At 30.2% G+C, this 16,962-nt stretch overlaps 1 protein-coding gene across 4 annotated transcripts; it reads left to right on the top strand.

Moving 5' to 3' along the window:
* The first annotated feature begins 198 nt into the window (after positions 1 to 198).
* Positions 199 to 15,188, top strand: LOC143071741 (enhancer of mRNA-decapping protein 3-like). 4 transcript variants are annotated; one of them, XR_012976964.1, is made up of 8 exons: positions 756 to 893; positions 2,068 to 2,237; positions 2,670 to 3,292; positions 3,552 to 3,875; positions 4,078 to 4,231; positions 4,673 to 4,890; positions 5,393 to 14,102; positions 14,242 to 15,188. XR_012976964.1 is itself a non-coding variant. In XM_076246263.1 (7 exons), exons 2-7 carry the CDS (start codon positions 2,074 to 2,076, stop codon positions 5,722 to 5,724), a joined length of 1,815 nt encoding a protein of 604 aa, XP_076102378.1. In that variant the 5' UTR covers positions 199 to 302; positions 2,068 to 2,073; the 3' UTR covers positions 5,725 to 15,188. The 4 variants fall into 4 exon arrangements, 3 of the variants coding, with proteins under 3 accessions (XP_076102378.1, XP_076102379.1, XP_076102377.1); XM_076246263.1 differs by lacking the exon at positions 756 to 893 and adding an exon at positions 199 to 302 and having other exon boundaries at positions 5,393 to 15,188; XM_076246264.1 differs by lacking the exon at positions 14,242 to 15,188 and having other exon boundaries at positions 744 to 893; positions 4,673 to 4,952; positions 5,393 to 5,546.
* The last annotated feature ends 1,774 nt before the right edge of the window (positions 15,189 to 16,962 follow it).

Below are 16,962 nucleotides of genomic sequence, written 5' to 3'. Positions count from 1 at the left end.
ACGACCTGACATCTGTCAGCATACTTAAGTCGCTTGTATCACTCAAGGTCGTTTAAATAAATTATTTTCATGATAGTTACAACCATTTTTTTTTCTCATAACCTGTTCGAATTTGACTGTTAATTATTTTTATTATTAAGATGGTACTGATTTCTTAATGATATTTGTTGTACTTCAAAAAAAATACAATAGCCTTGGTTTTCAATGTTGTATGCGGTTTTGGAAGACATGTTGAAAAACAGTGGAAAGTTGTGAAATATTCTTTGAAAAACAACGTAAATAGTAAAGAGGTGACACTAAAGGTAAGATAAACACACTTGATAGCAAAAAAGACATCATATGTAACTATTCTGGAAATATAATTTAGCATTTCAAATACAAAATTGATAGGTAAAGTTCTCAACTGACTGTGACCTAGTTTCGTTTGTTTGGGTCCTTTGTTTACTATTTCTACAGCTGATTTGATTTGTGGTCAGCACCGTTAATAGCAAGATTATGATAGTCTTTGTATTGTCTTATTACATGTTAATCAGTAGAAATACTTTGAGATTGATTGTACAATATCAATATGTTCTAATATCACAGAAAAGTTGTGTTCCTGTTACAGAACCGTTACAATAGTCAATATGTGTTATTGTTACTGTTATTAACACTAAGTCTAAAGACGTTAACCAAGGCCAAACATTTATTTAATGTCGAATTTTTACAAAAATATGGTTTATTATGTACATTTTAAGTTTCAGTGTAAAGAACAGACAAATATGGTTGTCTTCACACCTCAAAAATCTACTTTGTACAATTGTAGACAAACCTTTCCTGTGCATCTGAAAAGTACAGAAAGAAAAATACATAATTTGAGCAAAATGATCCGAGGAGAAAATCTGCACTTGGCGGTTGAGTATAAGTCAAATCCCAATCACGAGTTAGACATGCTTGTTGGTAAACAATGCTTGCATTTTGTCTTAAATTCTTTGAGCCTTGAAAAATTAACATCTACATAAAATGTATCATGTCAATGTACATTTGTGATTTCTACAAAGTAAACTGCATGTAATGAGTAATTTGCTTGATCCAGAGTTCTGTTATTTGTGTACGAATCCGGGTCCGTCCGCCCTGATTTCGGTTCACCCTAGTTACTGTTCGCCCTAGTTCCGTTTCGCCCTGAGACCGTTCGCCCTGATTTTTATTTTTTATTATAGTGTACGTTGTGTGTATTTAATTTGAATATATTGAAGTCAGTCTACAATTTCGCCGAATATTTACGAACTATTGAGAACTAAGTTAGTATCTGTATGTAATTACGTTACTAGGAAATCACTATCACACATCCTTTTACTTTACATTTCCACACATGATTTTATCAATAAAAATGATACATTAGGAGCACTAAAGTTATACATAAGAAAGTGTTCAAAGTTCAAAGTGTTAATTGATCTAAAATTCTTTACTGCAGCGTCTGAACGTTGTCTAGTGGGCAATAACTTTGTAAAAATTTTATTTGAGAAAATGTTATTTTCATTATTAATCCATCAAAGACAATTCACATAACAATCAGTGATATCAAAGATTTCAAATTATCAGCAATCAAAATTCAATCAACAGTAATTAACAGTAATTATAAAATAAAGTGTAACAATGCAGCCAAGAATTTTATTTCATTAATATTCTGTATTTAACTTTTAATAGATATATATACATAAATTTTAATATATATAAATATATATTTCTTTCATTAATGTAACGTATACATTGTACATATCATAAATGAAAATAGGGCGAACGAACCCAGGGCGAACGGATTACCAGGGCGAACAAACTCAGTGTGAACGAACCTAGGGCGAACATGTAATTAGGGCGAACGATCCCGATACCTTTGTGTACGACCAGGAAATACAAGTTTTCCTGTCACTGCAACCATTCAGCATTTCAGGATGATAATATGTCAAGAACAGTTGGATGTTAATATGCTCTATACAAGACTCACTTCTGATACTGAATGAAAACAATATAAAGTCACAGTATTCATCATAATCACCATGATCCATTTTGCATTTTATTTTTTCACAGGTTAAAATGTGTACTGGTTTTGTTGGAAGTATAGTGTCTTTGGACTGTGGTGAGACCCTGGGTACTTACCAAGGTCTGGTGTCTAAGATTGATGAATCAACGCAGATGGTTTCAATCACTCAGGCCTACAGAAATGGTGTAAAGTGTGATGTACAAGGCATTACAATCAGGTAAGAATAAAATAGAAATATGGAGGCAAAAATTAACCAGGTTTTCAATTTTGTCATTAATCATGACATTATTTAATGTTTTAATTCATCTGCATTGTAATGTTTTAACAAATTAACATGCTTAATCTGAATCATGAAATTTTGCAAATTCAAAAATGATTTACAAATAAACATATTTGACAGAACTGTGTTGAAATTTGAAGCTGATATGACTTTTTTTTAAAGTGTTTAAAGAAAATATTTTAAAAGAAAGTACATTTATAAGGCAAATCTGATCTTATGGTCGGTTTCAGTGGAAAAGAGTGCAAAACCTGACAATGTAGCCTCTTCCTGATATTTTTTCATTATTTAACTTACGTTACATGAAAATACTGCTCAATTAATGTCCTGATGAAAATTCAAACCTATGATTTTATTTTACTCTTTTCACAGTGGCAGTGATATAAAGGAGTTAAAAATCATCAAAAACAAGGAAGAGGCAGTTTTAAAAGAAGCCACACCTTCCAAGCTTCTAACAGTTAGTTATAACTCAGAATGTCCTTCTCCTGTTAAAGTATGCAGTTTGGAAACATTCATATTTCCACAAGACAATGGTCCCAATGTACAAAATAGTGCTCCAAGAAATGGACAAAGAAAAAATGGCTATAAACAAACATCAAACGGACAGAGAATATCTCCTTCAAATGGACAAAGAATATCTCCTTCGAATGGACTAAGAGTTTCTCCTCCAAATGGCCAAAGAATTTCTCCTCCAAATGGACAGAGAATTTCTCCTCTAAATACTCAAAGACTATCTCCCCCTAATGTTGGTTACAATAATAGACAATCACCAGCAAATGGTCAATATCAGCAAAGATATTCTCCCAATGAATTTATTAATGGTAATGGCAACAGGAAGTCTCCTCCTAATGCTAATGGTAAATACAAAGCCAGATATTCACCAAATAACATCCTTCAGGAGAGAAATCATACACCCACATATGATAATGGAAGAAATGCTGATAGTTACACACCTACAAAAGAGGACCAAACAATGAGACCTCGTCTCAATTCTGGTAAGTTATATACTGAATTAAAAATGTCTATCATTTATACAGTACTGTGTTAAAATTTTATTTTATTAATTCAGTTGTTGATTGATGTTTTTAGCACTGTATTCTTGAAATGTTGCTGACGTAAGAACAAGTCAGGTTAATATGATTATTAATAGAGGGATTTGTGTTTAATGTCCAGTGGCAAATATTGCAGAATATGTCTCGCTTTGGAGTTGAGATACCCTGAGTCAATTTAACTCAAATTATTCTTTAATTTTAGCCACTGAAAATCGGAACAAGAAACAATCAACTCCAAGAAAGATAGACTTCCGTAAAAGATCACAGTCCAGGGACGATTGTTGCTTTAGTGCTCCAACACAGTCTTGCATGGATGAATTTGATTTTGAAAAAAATTTGGCTTTGTTTGACAAAAAAGCTGTATTTCAAGAAATAGAAAACTCTGGACCAGAAATAACCCGGGCCAATGAACCAAAAAAGCCTCTGAAGTACAGACATGATGAAAATGTGCTTGAAACCAAAAAGTCAGTTCTCCAGCAGATCAAAGTACCAAATGGACATGGCATGTCTCAGTTATTTGTTACAGGTAAATAAAAACAAGCGTGTCTCAGTTATTTGTTACAGGTAATTAAAGAGGGATGTCTTAGTAATGATGCAGGTGAATAGATAGGGAAGTCGATTAAAATCCCTTCTTTGGTTTATACAACATGCATATCTGTAGTTTATATTTTTTGTAAACGATCAAGAACTCAACAGAACTGATAAGAATAATGCACTTATCCTTTCAGATACAGGGCTAGTTGTTCCTAGTATTTCACCAGACTTAAGAAGTCGTTTATTTTCTACTGCTGAGAAGTTTGGGTTTACTCAAGAAAGACAGATAGAAATGGTTGGACGTTCAGCTAGTGAAATGGTTCTTCAGCTTCTTGGAGGCCCACACAGGTAAATATTTCCTGAGGATGCTTTAATTGCTCAGTTGCAAAATCATTTAATCCTTTAATTACCTCCATTAAAACACCATTATATTTTACTTAATGATGAAATGATTTTTTAACAATTTCTCAAGGTAAGATAGAGTTTTGCTGATATTGAAAGGATAGTAACCATAACTCTAGATCTTTAGCTATCTTTATATTTTATTTATTCAAATGTTAAAAATATCATTTTCTGAGTTTTCGACTATTCTTTGTAATCCTCCAAATATTGCAGAATTGCTTAATTTATGAATAAAGGGCTAAAAGAACCAGCAGACTTACAAGGAAAAAAGATAAACTCATAAGATTATTTATTTAACTTGATGAAGAATCTACTATAAGGTTTTTTATGCACTGTTTGTTGATCTTAAAAATTACATAGTAGTAAAAAAAATGGTAATAATTTCAGATTAAATCCCAACAATGGGCATCAGGTGCCTACAGTAGTGCTATTATGTGGTCCTCACCTTCAGGGAACTCAGGCCATTAACTGTGCCAGACATCTGTCCAACCATAACGTCAATGTCTATCTAGTCCTGCCAAACTTTATCAAAATGAACAAATATATGGAGGAGGAACTTAAACTGTTTGCTTTCTGTGATGGCAACAGGATCTCAAATCTCAAAGGTAAGAACAGTGACATCACAATAGAGCTTTCCCGGATGGGAAAAAGATCTCAAATCTCAAAGGTAAGAATTGCATTGCAATAGAACATTTCATGATGACAACAGGATCTCAAATCTTACAGAGACATCACATTTGTATATCTATAAAGATATGCACTTCACTCTGTACACATTTAGTTTTATTCTTGAAGATAGTTTTTCTCTTGAAAACATAACAATCATAGCCTATTTGTCAGACAAAATTAACAATTAAGGAGAAATGCAACTGTCTTGTTAGAAAACCAGATTATTTCACATTAAAGGAATGGGTAAAAGTTGTTTGCAGGAAAAAAATCAACAGTATGCGATTAAGTGTAGTCTACTGTATATGGCCTTGCAAATTACAAAAATCTATAAACCATTAAGTATTGCACTCTGCTCATTTGTATCTTTGACCAAGATTTGCTAAATGCAAACAAGACAATAAGATTGAATCCACTTGACTTTAATTTTTTTTTTTTCAGATCTCCCATTAGGATCAGTTGACATTATCATAAATGCATTAGACAATCAGGAAACACCAAATCTCAAAGATCAAGTCTGGTACAAGACCTTAGTTGAATGGGCTAACCAAAACAGAGCTCCTGTGTTAGCTATGGACCCACCAGTAGAATCCAATTCAGTCAGAGCTAAATGGTGTCTAAGTATTGGACTTCCTTTAAACATGGTGATGCAGTCATCACAATTATACTTATGTGATCTTGGCTTCTCAAAGAAAGTCTTCGCAGAAGTTGGAATCAAATACTTGTCACCATTCTCACACAAGTTCACTATTCCTCTCCATCCTAAAGAGTAGCTTCCTAGCTTTACATCATTCATCGTGTAAAAACCATTATATTTTACATTATAATGTCATTGTGCTGTATTAAACATTCCTAACACTTTGATGCCAAAAAAGTGTCTCTTTGATTTCATTAGAGACATAGCCAGAAAACAGATTGCAAGCAGCAATTAATGGTGTTCTATTGAATTGTATTTTATTTTTTGGTGTTTACTAAAGTGCTTTCATAATGTTGTTTATTTCTACTATACTGTGGTGCTGTATCCACTTTTGACATTAGTATATTCTATGACAGATTTGTTCAATGAATTCCAAATCAAGTGTTTTTACTGACATTCTTGGTATTGGAAGTGTTTTAACTTTACAATTTTTGGTGAAACATATTTATTGTGTGCCAATATTGAGACACTGACCTTACTTGCAGTATGATGTGAGAAATGGATAATCATTTATATTTTTTATCCAAAAATAGATATGTTTAGACATATACTGGTTTCACAGATATGCTAATAACTTGTATAGAATGGAATAAGAAATTATCAATGGTTCAATTGTCATACTAGACAAAATTGATGTTCTTCATTTCAGGTACTTTTGTTATTGTGCTAAATTATGCCTTTATGAAATTGCAGAAATGAATAGTTGAATGAACAATTTTAAAAGAAAGATAAACTAAATAATGAGAAAATGAGTAAGAAGAAAGAAAAAACTGCAACGAAAAACTGTGATGAAAATACTGAAGAATGATGAAAGATTTGGAAGAAGCAAAAAATAAGAATATAAAGAATGCAAAAAAGATCAGTTTTATAAAGAACAGTAAACAGATGAATAGAATATATGAGAAATAAACATACAAGATTTAATTCTTCAGTGATATGGACATTAGAAGAATCAAAACAAAGGAAATGGACCTTATATTTGTGTGCTTTTTTTTGGTGCTCAGTGGACTGTGCCCACTTGTTTTGTGTTCCTTAGGTTTTTATCATTTTGTCATGCATTGTTGATCTCAATGTGATAGCTAGGGTGTGCAATATCATGACAAAAATGGCAGCTAGCCTTGGGAACTGCAGATTTTATCACACATATCTCCATCATAATTACTTTGTTTATTTTTATGAATTGTTTATGTCCGAATGTGTGCCAGTATTATTTGTGATATTTTGTTTGTAAATATGCTTTCATTTCTTTTTAAACATTGATTAGGTTTGAACATTTATTTTAATGAAGAGAAAATGTATATAGGGTTATCTACTTAACCATTTGATTGATTAGGAATCTTTTAAAATAAACAAATCAAGTGATTTTGCAGAATTTTGGTTTCAATTGTCATTTTCAATTTTTACTTTTTATATCCAGGAATTATTTGGAAAAATTGAAAAATTTGGTTCACTAACTTATTTAAACTGATTAGTTCAGTAGTGTGAACAGACAAAATAATGATCATCTTGGAGTTCAATTCCAACAAGAAACCTAGACAATAAAATGACTTTCAGAAGTTCATATTTTTTGTTTGATTGGATTAATATTTTGAACCTCAGAATAACTTTTGCTAGTAAAGCACTAAAATTATCAGCATTTTATTTTATGATAAGTTGATTAATGAATGTTTGTATGTCAGTGTTTGTGTGTTGTGCTTCATTTGTATATAATCATACTCATTATACATTGATTCATTACTGTGTGTATTTGATGGAATGAATCTTCGGACATTATTTTGTTGTAAATAGTGGTTATGGTGAGTGTATGTAAATACAGTTCTAATATTATTTTCAAAATAGTCAAATATTGCATTCAAGGTTGACAATGTTGTATTGGAATTCTGTTGTTGTATGATCACATTACATAATTTACAAGGATTCTTAAAAAGGTTCGGTAACTCCATTTCTTGAGGGATTGGGAAATTTTAAGTCTGACCTGGTCAGTAAAAGTTAAGCTAAAGAATATGAAAATATTATCAAGTTAATTGACCAGTAAACTAATTTACACCAGACATACGTAAGCATTGGGCAGTTGATGTTTTAATTTTATTCTGCAATATACATCTGAAGTATTTTCATGTAGAAAAGCTATGAGTTAATTTTTTCACAAATAAAAGAATATATTGCATTGAAATTAAAAATTGAATTTATTTGACTTTTTTGTAGATATATCACCAGTTTATTAATTTGATGTACATATACATATATATATATCTTGAAGTATTTTTTTATCATTTTGTGTTGATCCATTAGTTTGTATATTGTTGTTGAACATGCTCAAGGGACATAACCACTGCTAGTCAAGTGTCAAACCTTTGATGCATGGACACTGCCATTTTGTGTAAGAGTATTGTGAGGAATACAACAAATCCACCTCAGTTGTCATTACAATTGAATTATGTATAGTTCATGCCAACACACCATTATGTACTTTGTTTTCTCAATAAGATGATCTTCATTTAGCTATTCTGTTGTAGTACAAAGCAAGTGAATATTTTTGATCTAGTTTCGGATAGTCAAGGTGATGTTATCTATTTATCAAGTTGTTTAAAAGTTGCTTGTGTGACTGAAATCTGAGTAGTTATCAATTATTCTCATGAGACTAGGAACTTAAGGAAAATGTGTCAATTAAAGAGAATATTTATCAAAAATATTAGATAGGAATTGGGCCTATGACAGGAAGAGAGAGGTCCATAACTTTATGATGGAAACACCCAGCAGTTCTTACTATGTTGCTTTGGGTCTTTTCTAAACAGGTCTGACTTATGTCTTTCATTAGTGTTATGTATGTAATATGGATCTTGCAATTTGAAATCACTGCAATGTTTAACTTCTGGAATGGGAATACCTACCATTGGAAGCCAACAAAAGGAATAGGATCTTTTTCTAGTCCGGGCATTAAGTTGCATCAACAGTTTAAAGGTTTATAATTTTTCCGAGATTAAATTAAATAGTCATGATATTACATTATATTGCCTGAGGTTGTGTTTTTTGGTATAAATGAGGTGTATTAGTCTGTCAGTATTCAGTACTTACAAATGGCATATTTTTATATTCAGCAACCAATTTGTTGACTATTTGTGTTATATATTACCAATGTTTGACCTATTATTGATAATGAGTGCTTTATGAATCAACATTCGTCATAGTGATATGTGATATTGTGTATACATGTATTTCATTGCATTAAAGGCCACACGAAATATATTAAAAGAGACAAATTTTGTCTTTTATATTTTAAAGTTTATTTATAATGAAATTGAAGTATCAAGTTTGGTTGAATTTAAATAGTCATATTTAGACAGTTTACCATACATGTTGAAAATTTTATCATATTTGTGTTTCAAAAATCAAATTAGCATCATTATTGGCTAACCCAATTTTATATACTTATTAAATGCACATTGATTATATTTTAACACTTGTGGACTATATATGTGAATATGTTGCCTTTGCTGGTATAGAAACATGAGCTTGGAACAATTGCTTTGAATGAATATCAACAATTTATTCATTATTGAAACTAGTTTAACGTAGGAAGGAATATAAGGCATTTCATACAAAATAATTGAGATTTTTTTCTTAATTGATAAAACATGTGCTATCATTTGATATTTTGACCAAACTTGATACTTCATTGGACCAATACATAGGTGTGTTACTACATTCTTGATGTGTATCAGGGTCATATATTATATGCTGTGTGTCATGTAGTTTTAATCTGTATTTTTTGTCTCAACTACCAAAAAAATGTGAAAAAAAATAAACCAAAAAAAATTGTTGAGATTTTAAGTACAGTTGAAAATTATCAAGGCAATTACTTTGTTAAAATTATTTATTGTTAAGTATGAATGAAAAGAGTCCCGTAAATTATGTTTACAAAAGAATTTTATTGTGTAAATGTAATTACATTTTGATAACATGTTGAATTTTTGGTGCAAATGGTTCTTTTACATTTTAACAAAAAAAACATAAACAGTCATGAGATTTTGTTGACTTTTTGTCCCTCAATATTTTCCAATGAAAAGCTAGTTATTATTGCTATATGTAAATGTGGGAGTACAGTATTTAAAACATTTTTTATTTCTTTAGATAGTCCCTTAAATGTTTTAGTGCCTTTATTATGGGAAACATTGGGTATTATTCTCACTGACTGTTAAAGATGCAAAATGTAAGTCTAGACTTGATTTGAGGAGAAAATACGAAATAGTTCAGTTTACATCATCTTTTAAAAAAATCAAAACATAAACATGATAGTCAATTTCTAAGACTTTCAAAATAAACTCCCACATCTAACAAAAATGTCTGGAGCTGCAGGCATTTAAAATATTGGGACATAGATTATTTGTTGAATATATTTTTATTATTTATGATATTGTATGTATGTTCATAAATGAGTGAAAGTGCAGCTATTATAAAATGCATGGCCTTGCAAAGGTTTCTATGTTAACAAGTGAATGTAAGAGTTGGTAGTATAGCCATGTTCTGAGTACAGAAAAATGTCGAATTTAAGACTTGATTTATTGTCTGATTACTCAAAAAGAAGATTCCTTCTTATGTATCTAAATCTCATATCATACTTATTTTATAGCAGAAAAGATAGTTTTGTTTATGCTGACAGTAAAAATCAAATGAAGGGAAAGAAATCTTGGAAAAAATAAGTGAATTTTTAAAATGTTCATACTATACAATATACAGCTTGATGATATGAGATTGTTAATGAGAGAAAGCTTTCTGTGAAGATAATTGACCAACTCAGGGGTAAAACAATCAGCTCAGTGAAATAATATTGAAAGCCAAGTTAATTTGAGATTTTTGAAAGTATATTATTGTTTGTTATGAATGGGAAAAGTTATTTTTTATTTTATATTTTAAATCATTATTTGAGGGGCATTTTTATGAAATAATCATGAGTTAAAACTATCAGTGCATTTGACAGTCATCATATAGTCTAGTCATAAACATTTTGAAACATTTTTTATTTGTCTGCCAGCCATTCTTAACCCTTAAAATGTTTGTGTTTTCAAAATTCTTGCAAAAGTGTATTGGTTAAGAAAACAAAGTTTACTTATTTGACAGTGGTTGCTCAGTTTTAGCAGAAATCAGTTCCAATATGTTATGATATTTTAAGACTATGTAATGAACAATTCGGAGTATTGTTAATTTTAAATTTGATAAATATGAGACTCCAGATCACTTTCCATAAAGATATTGGGCATACTATAAAATTCCTTTTAGCTTATCATGCACTTTTGTCATTAACCATAAAAAGATAGAAAAAAAGTAATTATTTTATGTGATGGGTCCACAGATGTGTCAGAAATCATAGCATGACAGATTTTTTTTATCAAAGACAAAATTCACATGTAAATTTTAGAATATGAGAAAATGATGCAAAATTTGAATCTCCATTGACCACATGTTCTTTTAAAGCCATCTTCTGATTCATCTGGTATCTACGTTTTTATAGGATAAAAAGTAGAGATTGAAACTTGATTTGACAGCAGGCTTGAAATTGAGTAGAAATAACTTCAATGTTTATAAATACCAGGAATTATAGGTGGGTTTGATACAAAATTGGTTTGTTACAGATTACTGGATTAAAAATGCTTTAGACATGTTCTAGTGTGACCTTTGAAAATATCATAGAACCAGACAAAGTTTATATTAGGTTTCACTGTTATTATGCAAAAGATATTTTGGAAATGCTTTGACAAAATGTGAGACATCATTTTAGGAGGAATTGGGACAAGGTGTGTATGGGGGGATGAAATGGGACAAATTGGATTTTGATTTTAAGTGTCTTTACCATCTTAATTTACAAACAGCTATTGTTAAAAGGCACTTCTTAAATTTGAAGGGGGAAATCATTTGGAAAAAAGAGTGAAAAAATAGCACACAGAATAATTTTAAATAAAACCACAGCAAAAGGTTTTCTTTTTTTAAATTATAAATATGAATAATTTTGATTTTAAACAACCTGTTTGCTAATGGTGAGGGTAGGAAGGGGGACTGATATGTTTCTTATTCAGAAATAATGACAATAGCTCTATTAGAACTTTGTGATTTTATATTTAATTATTTAATTTTGGAAGGTATGGCTTTTATTTTTATGCCCCACCTACGATAGTAGAGGGGCATTATGTTTTCTGGTCTGTGCCTCCGTTCGTCTGTTCGTTCGTTCGTCCCGCTTCAGGTTAAAGTTTTTGGTCAAGGTAGTTTTTGATGAAGTTGAAGTCCAATCAATTTGAAACTTAGTACACATGTTCCCTATGATATGATCTTTCTAATTTTAATGTCAAATTAAAGTATTGACCCCAATTTCATGGTCCACTGAACAAAGAAAAAGATAGTGTGAAGCTCAGGTTAAAGTTTTTGGTCAAGGTAGTTTTTGATGAAGTTGAAGTCCAATCAACTTGAAACTTAGTACACATATTAACTATGATATGATCTTTCTAACTTTAATGCCAAATTAAAGTATTGACCCCAATTTCACGGTCCAGCGAACATGTTAAATGATAGTGCGAGGGGGCATCCGTGTACTATGGACACATTCTTGTTTAGATAAGAGTTGAAAAATAGTCAGCCTTTAAATAATTTTAAATTTGTATCTTCAACAATAGATGTTTAGAAACATTTTGATCCATTAGTAAAATATTAAGAAAATAACAAATTTAATGAAGGAAAATTGATGCATTAGAGAAAAGTGAACTAATTAATAAGTAAAAAGAGTACTTGGTGTTTTGTGGAAGTTAAAAATTATGTAGAAGTTCCTGCATTCTTTTGAAATAAAGATCCTTGTTTTTTATACTAATAAGTATGCAAACATTATTGGAATAATTAAAACATTTTTTATACTATTATTAAATGCACTGATTATGGTGCTTTGTATCCATAGAGAATTTGTTGTTGTATCTGTACTTTTCTTTTATTCTGATTTATCATATAATTTTCTTTGTAAATAAACTAGTTAAAAAAAATTCAGATAATAATAAAAATGAAAAAATACTTGTGAAGAACATTGTAAAATTTAAAAGGAATTACTATTTTTATTTACATTTAGAACAGTATTTTCTGAACTATGATTTGTGGGTGAAATTTTCCAGGTAGTTTTAAAAATAAAAGTTGATAATCTGAAGAGTATATAATTTATTTTGTTCTTAATTTCTCGAAGCTTTTATACTTTTATTTTATTGTCATATTTTAAAGAAATTTTAATATAACATTTTACTTGATATAAAGTTGTTAAAATATGTTGTTTGTTAGTATTATTCTTATAAGTAATAATTGTTTTGAGACCTGTGTGTTTCATTTTTATGTATTTAAATTTGTCATTGGTCTCAATGCTATAACAGGTGTTAACGTAATACATATAAAAATAATTAGCAAATGTCATCAATATGCTGGGTTCACACATAAATACTGGTGTTCATTGAATATGTATCAAATGAGTATATAAAAATGCTATGTCCACTCATTCCAGCCAGTCACTCAGTATATATATTGTATTACATAATGCACATTATAAAAGACATATTACTGAAAATAATTGTATATTTCTGGGTTCACACACAATACACATTTGACACATTTTCGACCAAATTGCTTTTCGACAATGGACATTTATTGTGTGTTATGTGTGAACGCAGCATTTGTATCTCCTCTTGGGAGAAGACCAAAAAAAGTTGAAGAAGAATTGTAACACATCAAGATTGACATGCTTTGTAGAATTTAAAACATCAATGCAGTGTACTCAATTCAGTCTTATTAAACTGGTGTAAATTGAGAAATTTTTGTTATGTTTTATTGGTGTTTTTATTGTAACAGGATAGGTTTGCAAAAATAAAAATTTGCAGTAAGAATTTTCTGAAATTTCAATGATTAATCTCACATTGCTGTCCAATTTTCAACAATTGCAATTATACATGTATGCAAAATTTCTGAATTTACTGTTACTTTGAATAATAGATTTTTCAGTCCTAATATTTATCTGCAATAAAACTTGTTTTGTATCTGTTAAGTACTTCTAGCTTTCTTGGCATGTTTTATATGATTTTATGTCTTAAACCTTAAACTACAATATTATTCAGCCTTTTTTAATGTGAGAAAGAATGTTTATTCTGTATTATGAGGAAAATTTGACAGCTTTTTAAGCATTGTATCTTTGAAATTTGTTTGATTGTAGATTACTGTACTTAATGCATATGTGTTTGGTATTTATGATTTGATAGCAGAAAATATGTGATAAAAACAAAACATTACCATACTATCAGGTAGACCTTTGAATAGAATTAAGCAGAAAATATGTGATAAAAACAAAAATTACGAATACCATACTATCAGGTAGACCACCTTTGAATAGAATTAAGCAGAAAATATGTGATAAAAACAAAAATACAAATACCATACTATCAGGTAGATCTTTGAATAGAATTAAGCAGAAAATATGTGATAAAAACAAAAATACAAATACCATACTATCAGGAAGATCTTTGAATAGAATTAAGCAGAAAATATATGATAAAAACAAAAATTACAAATACCATACTATCAGGTAGACCTTTGAATAGAATTTATTAAAAAAAAAATGTGATAAAAACAAAAATTTCAGATACCATTCTAACAGGAAGAATAGAAGTATTTTATAGATGTTGGTTGTAATATGTATGTTTCTTTTTAAACAAAACATTGTTAAAATCCATTCCTATTTATAGACGATTGCAGATAAGACTGAATTTTCTTCCTATTGTCAGTGATATGATAAGTGGTGCATTATATCTGTACTTCAGATGGAAGTAATATTCGTTATGATTTACACAAAACTTGTTATAACATTCAAGTATTTTAACAATTTTATGCAAGTATAATTTATTTTATTGCTTTTACCTATTTTTCTTATGTTATTTGTTTTAGTATATTATTGCACGGAGATGTGTTAACACCACCATATGCTGTTGACAATAGTTTGTTATGATCAGTTAAATTTGATTCTTATTATATATACCATTAAGTCTTAAAAATTTAAGTTTCAAGTAATTATAGAATGAGATATTATTTAAAGATAAATGTAACATTTTTGACTGTAAGCAAGAACTGGCGTAAACAATTTATGATTTTTAAATGAACAAATATTGTCAACATGATTTGGGTTTGAGGCATTGAATTTTCTCGTTATTAACTTTCTTGAGCACTGAGTATTTGATTTTTTCGAATATAATGTAACATAGTTGATGTAAAAATTCAGAGTCACCTTTGTCTTTCAAAATAGTAACTTTATAAATCTGATATTTTGGAAAAAATCCTTCTTTATCTCTAGGTTTTTTAAAACACAAAAAAAACTCTCAAAATTAATTATAGTCAGATGATATTTATTGATTTCAGTGCCCTATTAATTACATAATGAGAAAACGAGCCTCATATGCTAGTGTTTGTACTTCTCTGGAAATATTTAATGTTTTGTAGTGATAAAAGACGTAGAGAAATAAATAAAATTAAATGAAAGTTGTTGTTTCTTTTAAAAACAATTTTTTTGTTTTGCTCGAGTCAAAAGTCAATTAGATGCTTATCTGACAGCTGCAGTAAAAACATCTTATACTATTTGTATATAGCTTTATGTTTTGTAATGCTTCAATTTTAGAATATTGATGCTTTATTATTAGATGTTTCTGTCTAGTTAGTGTATTGTCCTTGATCTCATTTTCTTGGTTTAGTGACTGCTTGAAATTTTTTAAACAGTTGCACTCTACTTAAAAGATATATAGGATACTATATTTGTTATATGTCTTCCTTGTAAGATCTATAATTTCATTTTACCTGACCTCATTTCATTGATCAGTGGTTAATGTTAAGGTTTAGTCATAATGTCAGAAACTCAGATACTATAAGCAATAGGTAAACTATATTTGGTGTATGGAATGATTGTAAGATGTTCTTGTCACACTAGCAGGTTTCACATGACCGTGACTTCAATTTTTATTGTCGAGCCTGCAACTTTTGTTGCAGAAAGCTCGACATAGGGATAGTGATCCGGCGGCGGCGTTAGCTCACTTCTTAAAAGGTTTATATTTTAGAAGGTGAAAGACATGGAAGCTTCATACTTTGTATCTAGATGCTTCATGTTACGAAGTTTCCGTCAGTCACATGTCCAATGTCCTTGACCTCATTTTCATGGTTCAGTGACCACTTGAAAAAAAAGTTTAGAATTTTTGTAATGTTGAATTCTCTCTTATTATAAGTAATAGGATAACTATATTTGGTATGTGCGTACCTTGCAAGGTCCTCATACCCGTCAGACAGTTTTCACTTGACCTCGACCTCATTTCATAGATCAGTGAACTAGGTTAAGATTTGGTGGTCAAGTCCATATCTCAGATACTATAAGCAATAGGTCTAGTATATTCGGTGTATGGAAGGACTGTAAGGTGTATATGTCCAACTTGCAGATGTCCTCTGACTTTGACCTCATTTTCATGGTTCAGTGGTTACAGTTAAGTTTTTGTGTTTTGGTCTGTTTTTCTCATACTTTATGCAATAGGTCTACTATATTTGTTGTATCGAATGATTGTACATGTGTACATGTCTAGCGGGCAGATGTCATTTGACCTTGACCTCATTTTCATGGTTCAGTGTTCAAAGTTAAGTTTTTAAGTTTTGGTCTTTTTATCTAATAACATATGCCAAAAGTAAACTGTATTTGGTGTATGGAAATATATTATGATCTATTTGTCAGTCCCGCAGGTTTAATTTGACCATGACCACAATTGTACGGTTCATTACACAGTGTTAAGTTTTTGTGTTCTGGTCTTTTTTTTCTTTAACTATAAGTAATAGGTCAACTATATTTGTTGTATGGAAGCATTGTTAGCTGTACATGTCTGCCTGGTATGGTTCATCTGACCTTGACCTCATTTTCATGGTTCATTGGTCTTTGTTTAGCTATCTTGGTTAATGTTAAGTTTATGTGACAGTTGTAATAAGCTTTATACTTAGGACTATCAACATAATATCAATGATTAGTAAAGAAGGCGAGACATTTCAGTGTGTGCACTCTTGTGGTTCATTAAACAATATTTGAAATTAGGAGATGTTTAAAATTGCCAATGAATCCACTATCCAACAGAGTCCAAATGACAATAGGTCAGGGTGTGAACCTTAAACAATGAGCAAAACCAATACTGAATAGTAAGCTACAAAATGCCACAAAATTAGCCATACTGAATTTTAGGCTTTTCCTTGGGATTTGGTTTGTTAAACGCTCAACCATCCATAGTGCAAT

The sequence above is a fragment of the Mytilus galloprovincialis genome, chromosome 4 (genome assembly GCF_965363235.1).
Source record: "Mytilus galloprovincialis chromosome 4, xbMytGall1.hap1.1, whole genome shotgun sequence".
Taxonomy (NCBI): domain Eukaryota; kingdom Metazoa; phylum Mollusca; class Bivalvia; order Mytilida; family Mytilidae; genus Mytilus; species Mytilus galloprovincialis.
Note: the sequence above shows the minus strand (reverse complement) of the source record. Positions and strands in the feature narration are given on the sequence as shown.

Coding starts and splice junctions, on each gene's coding strand:
- LOC143071741 (XM_076246262.1), top strand. CDS start 762: ATGGTTGTCTTCACACCTCAAAAATCTACTTTGTACAATTGTAGACAA. Junction 3,293..3,551: donor GAGACCTCGTCTCAATTCTG/GTAAGTTATATA, acceptor CTTTAATTTTAG/CCACTGAAAATCGGAACAAG. Junction 4,891..5,392: donor CAGGATCTCAAATCTCAAAG/GTAAGAACAGTG, acceptor TTTTTTTTTCAG/ATCTCCCATTAGGATCAGTT.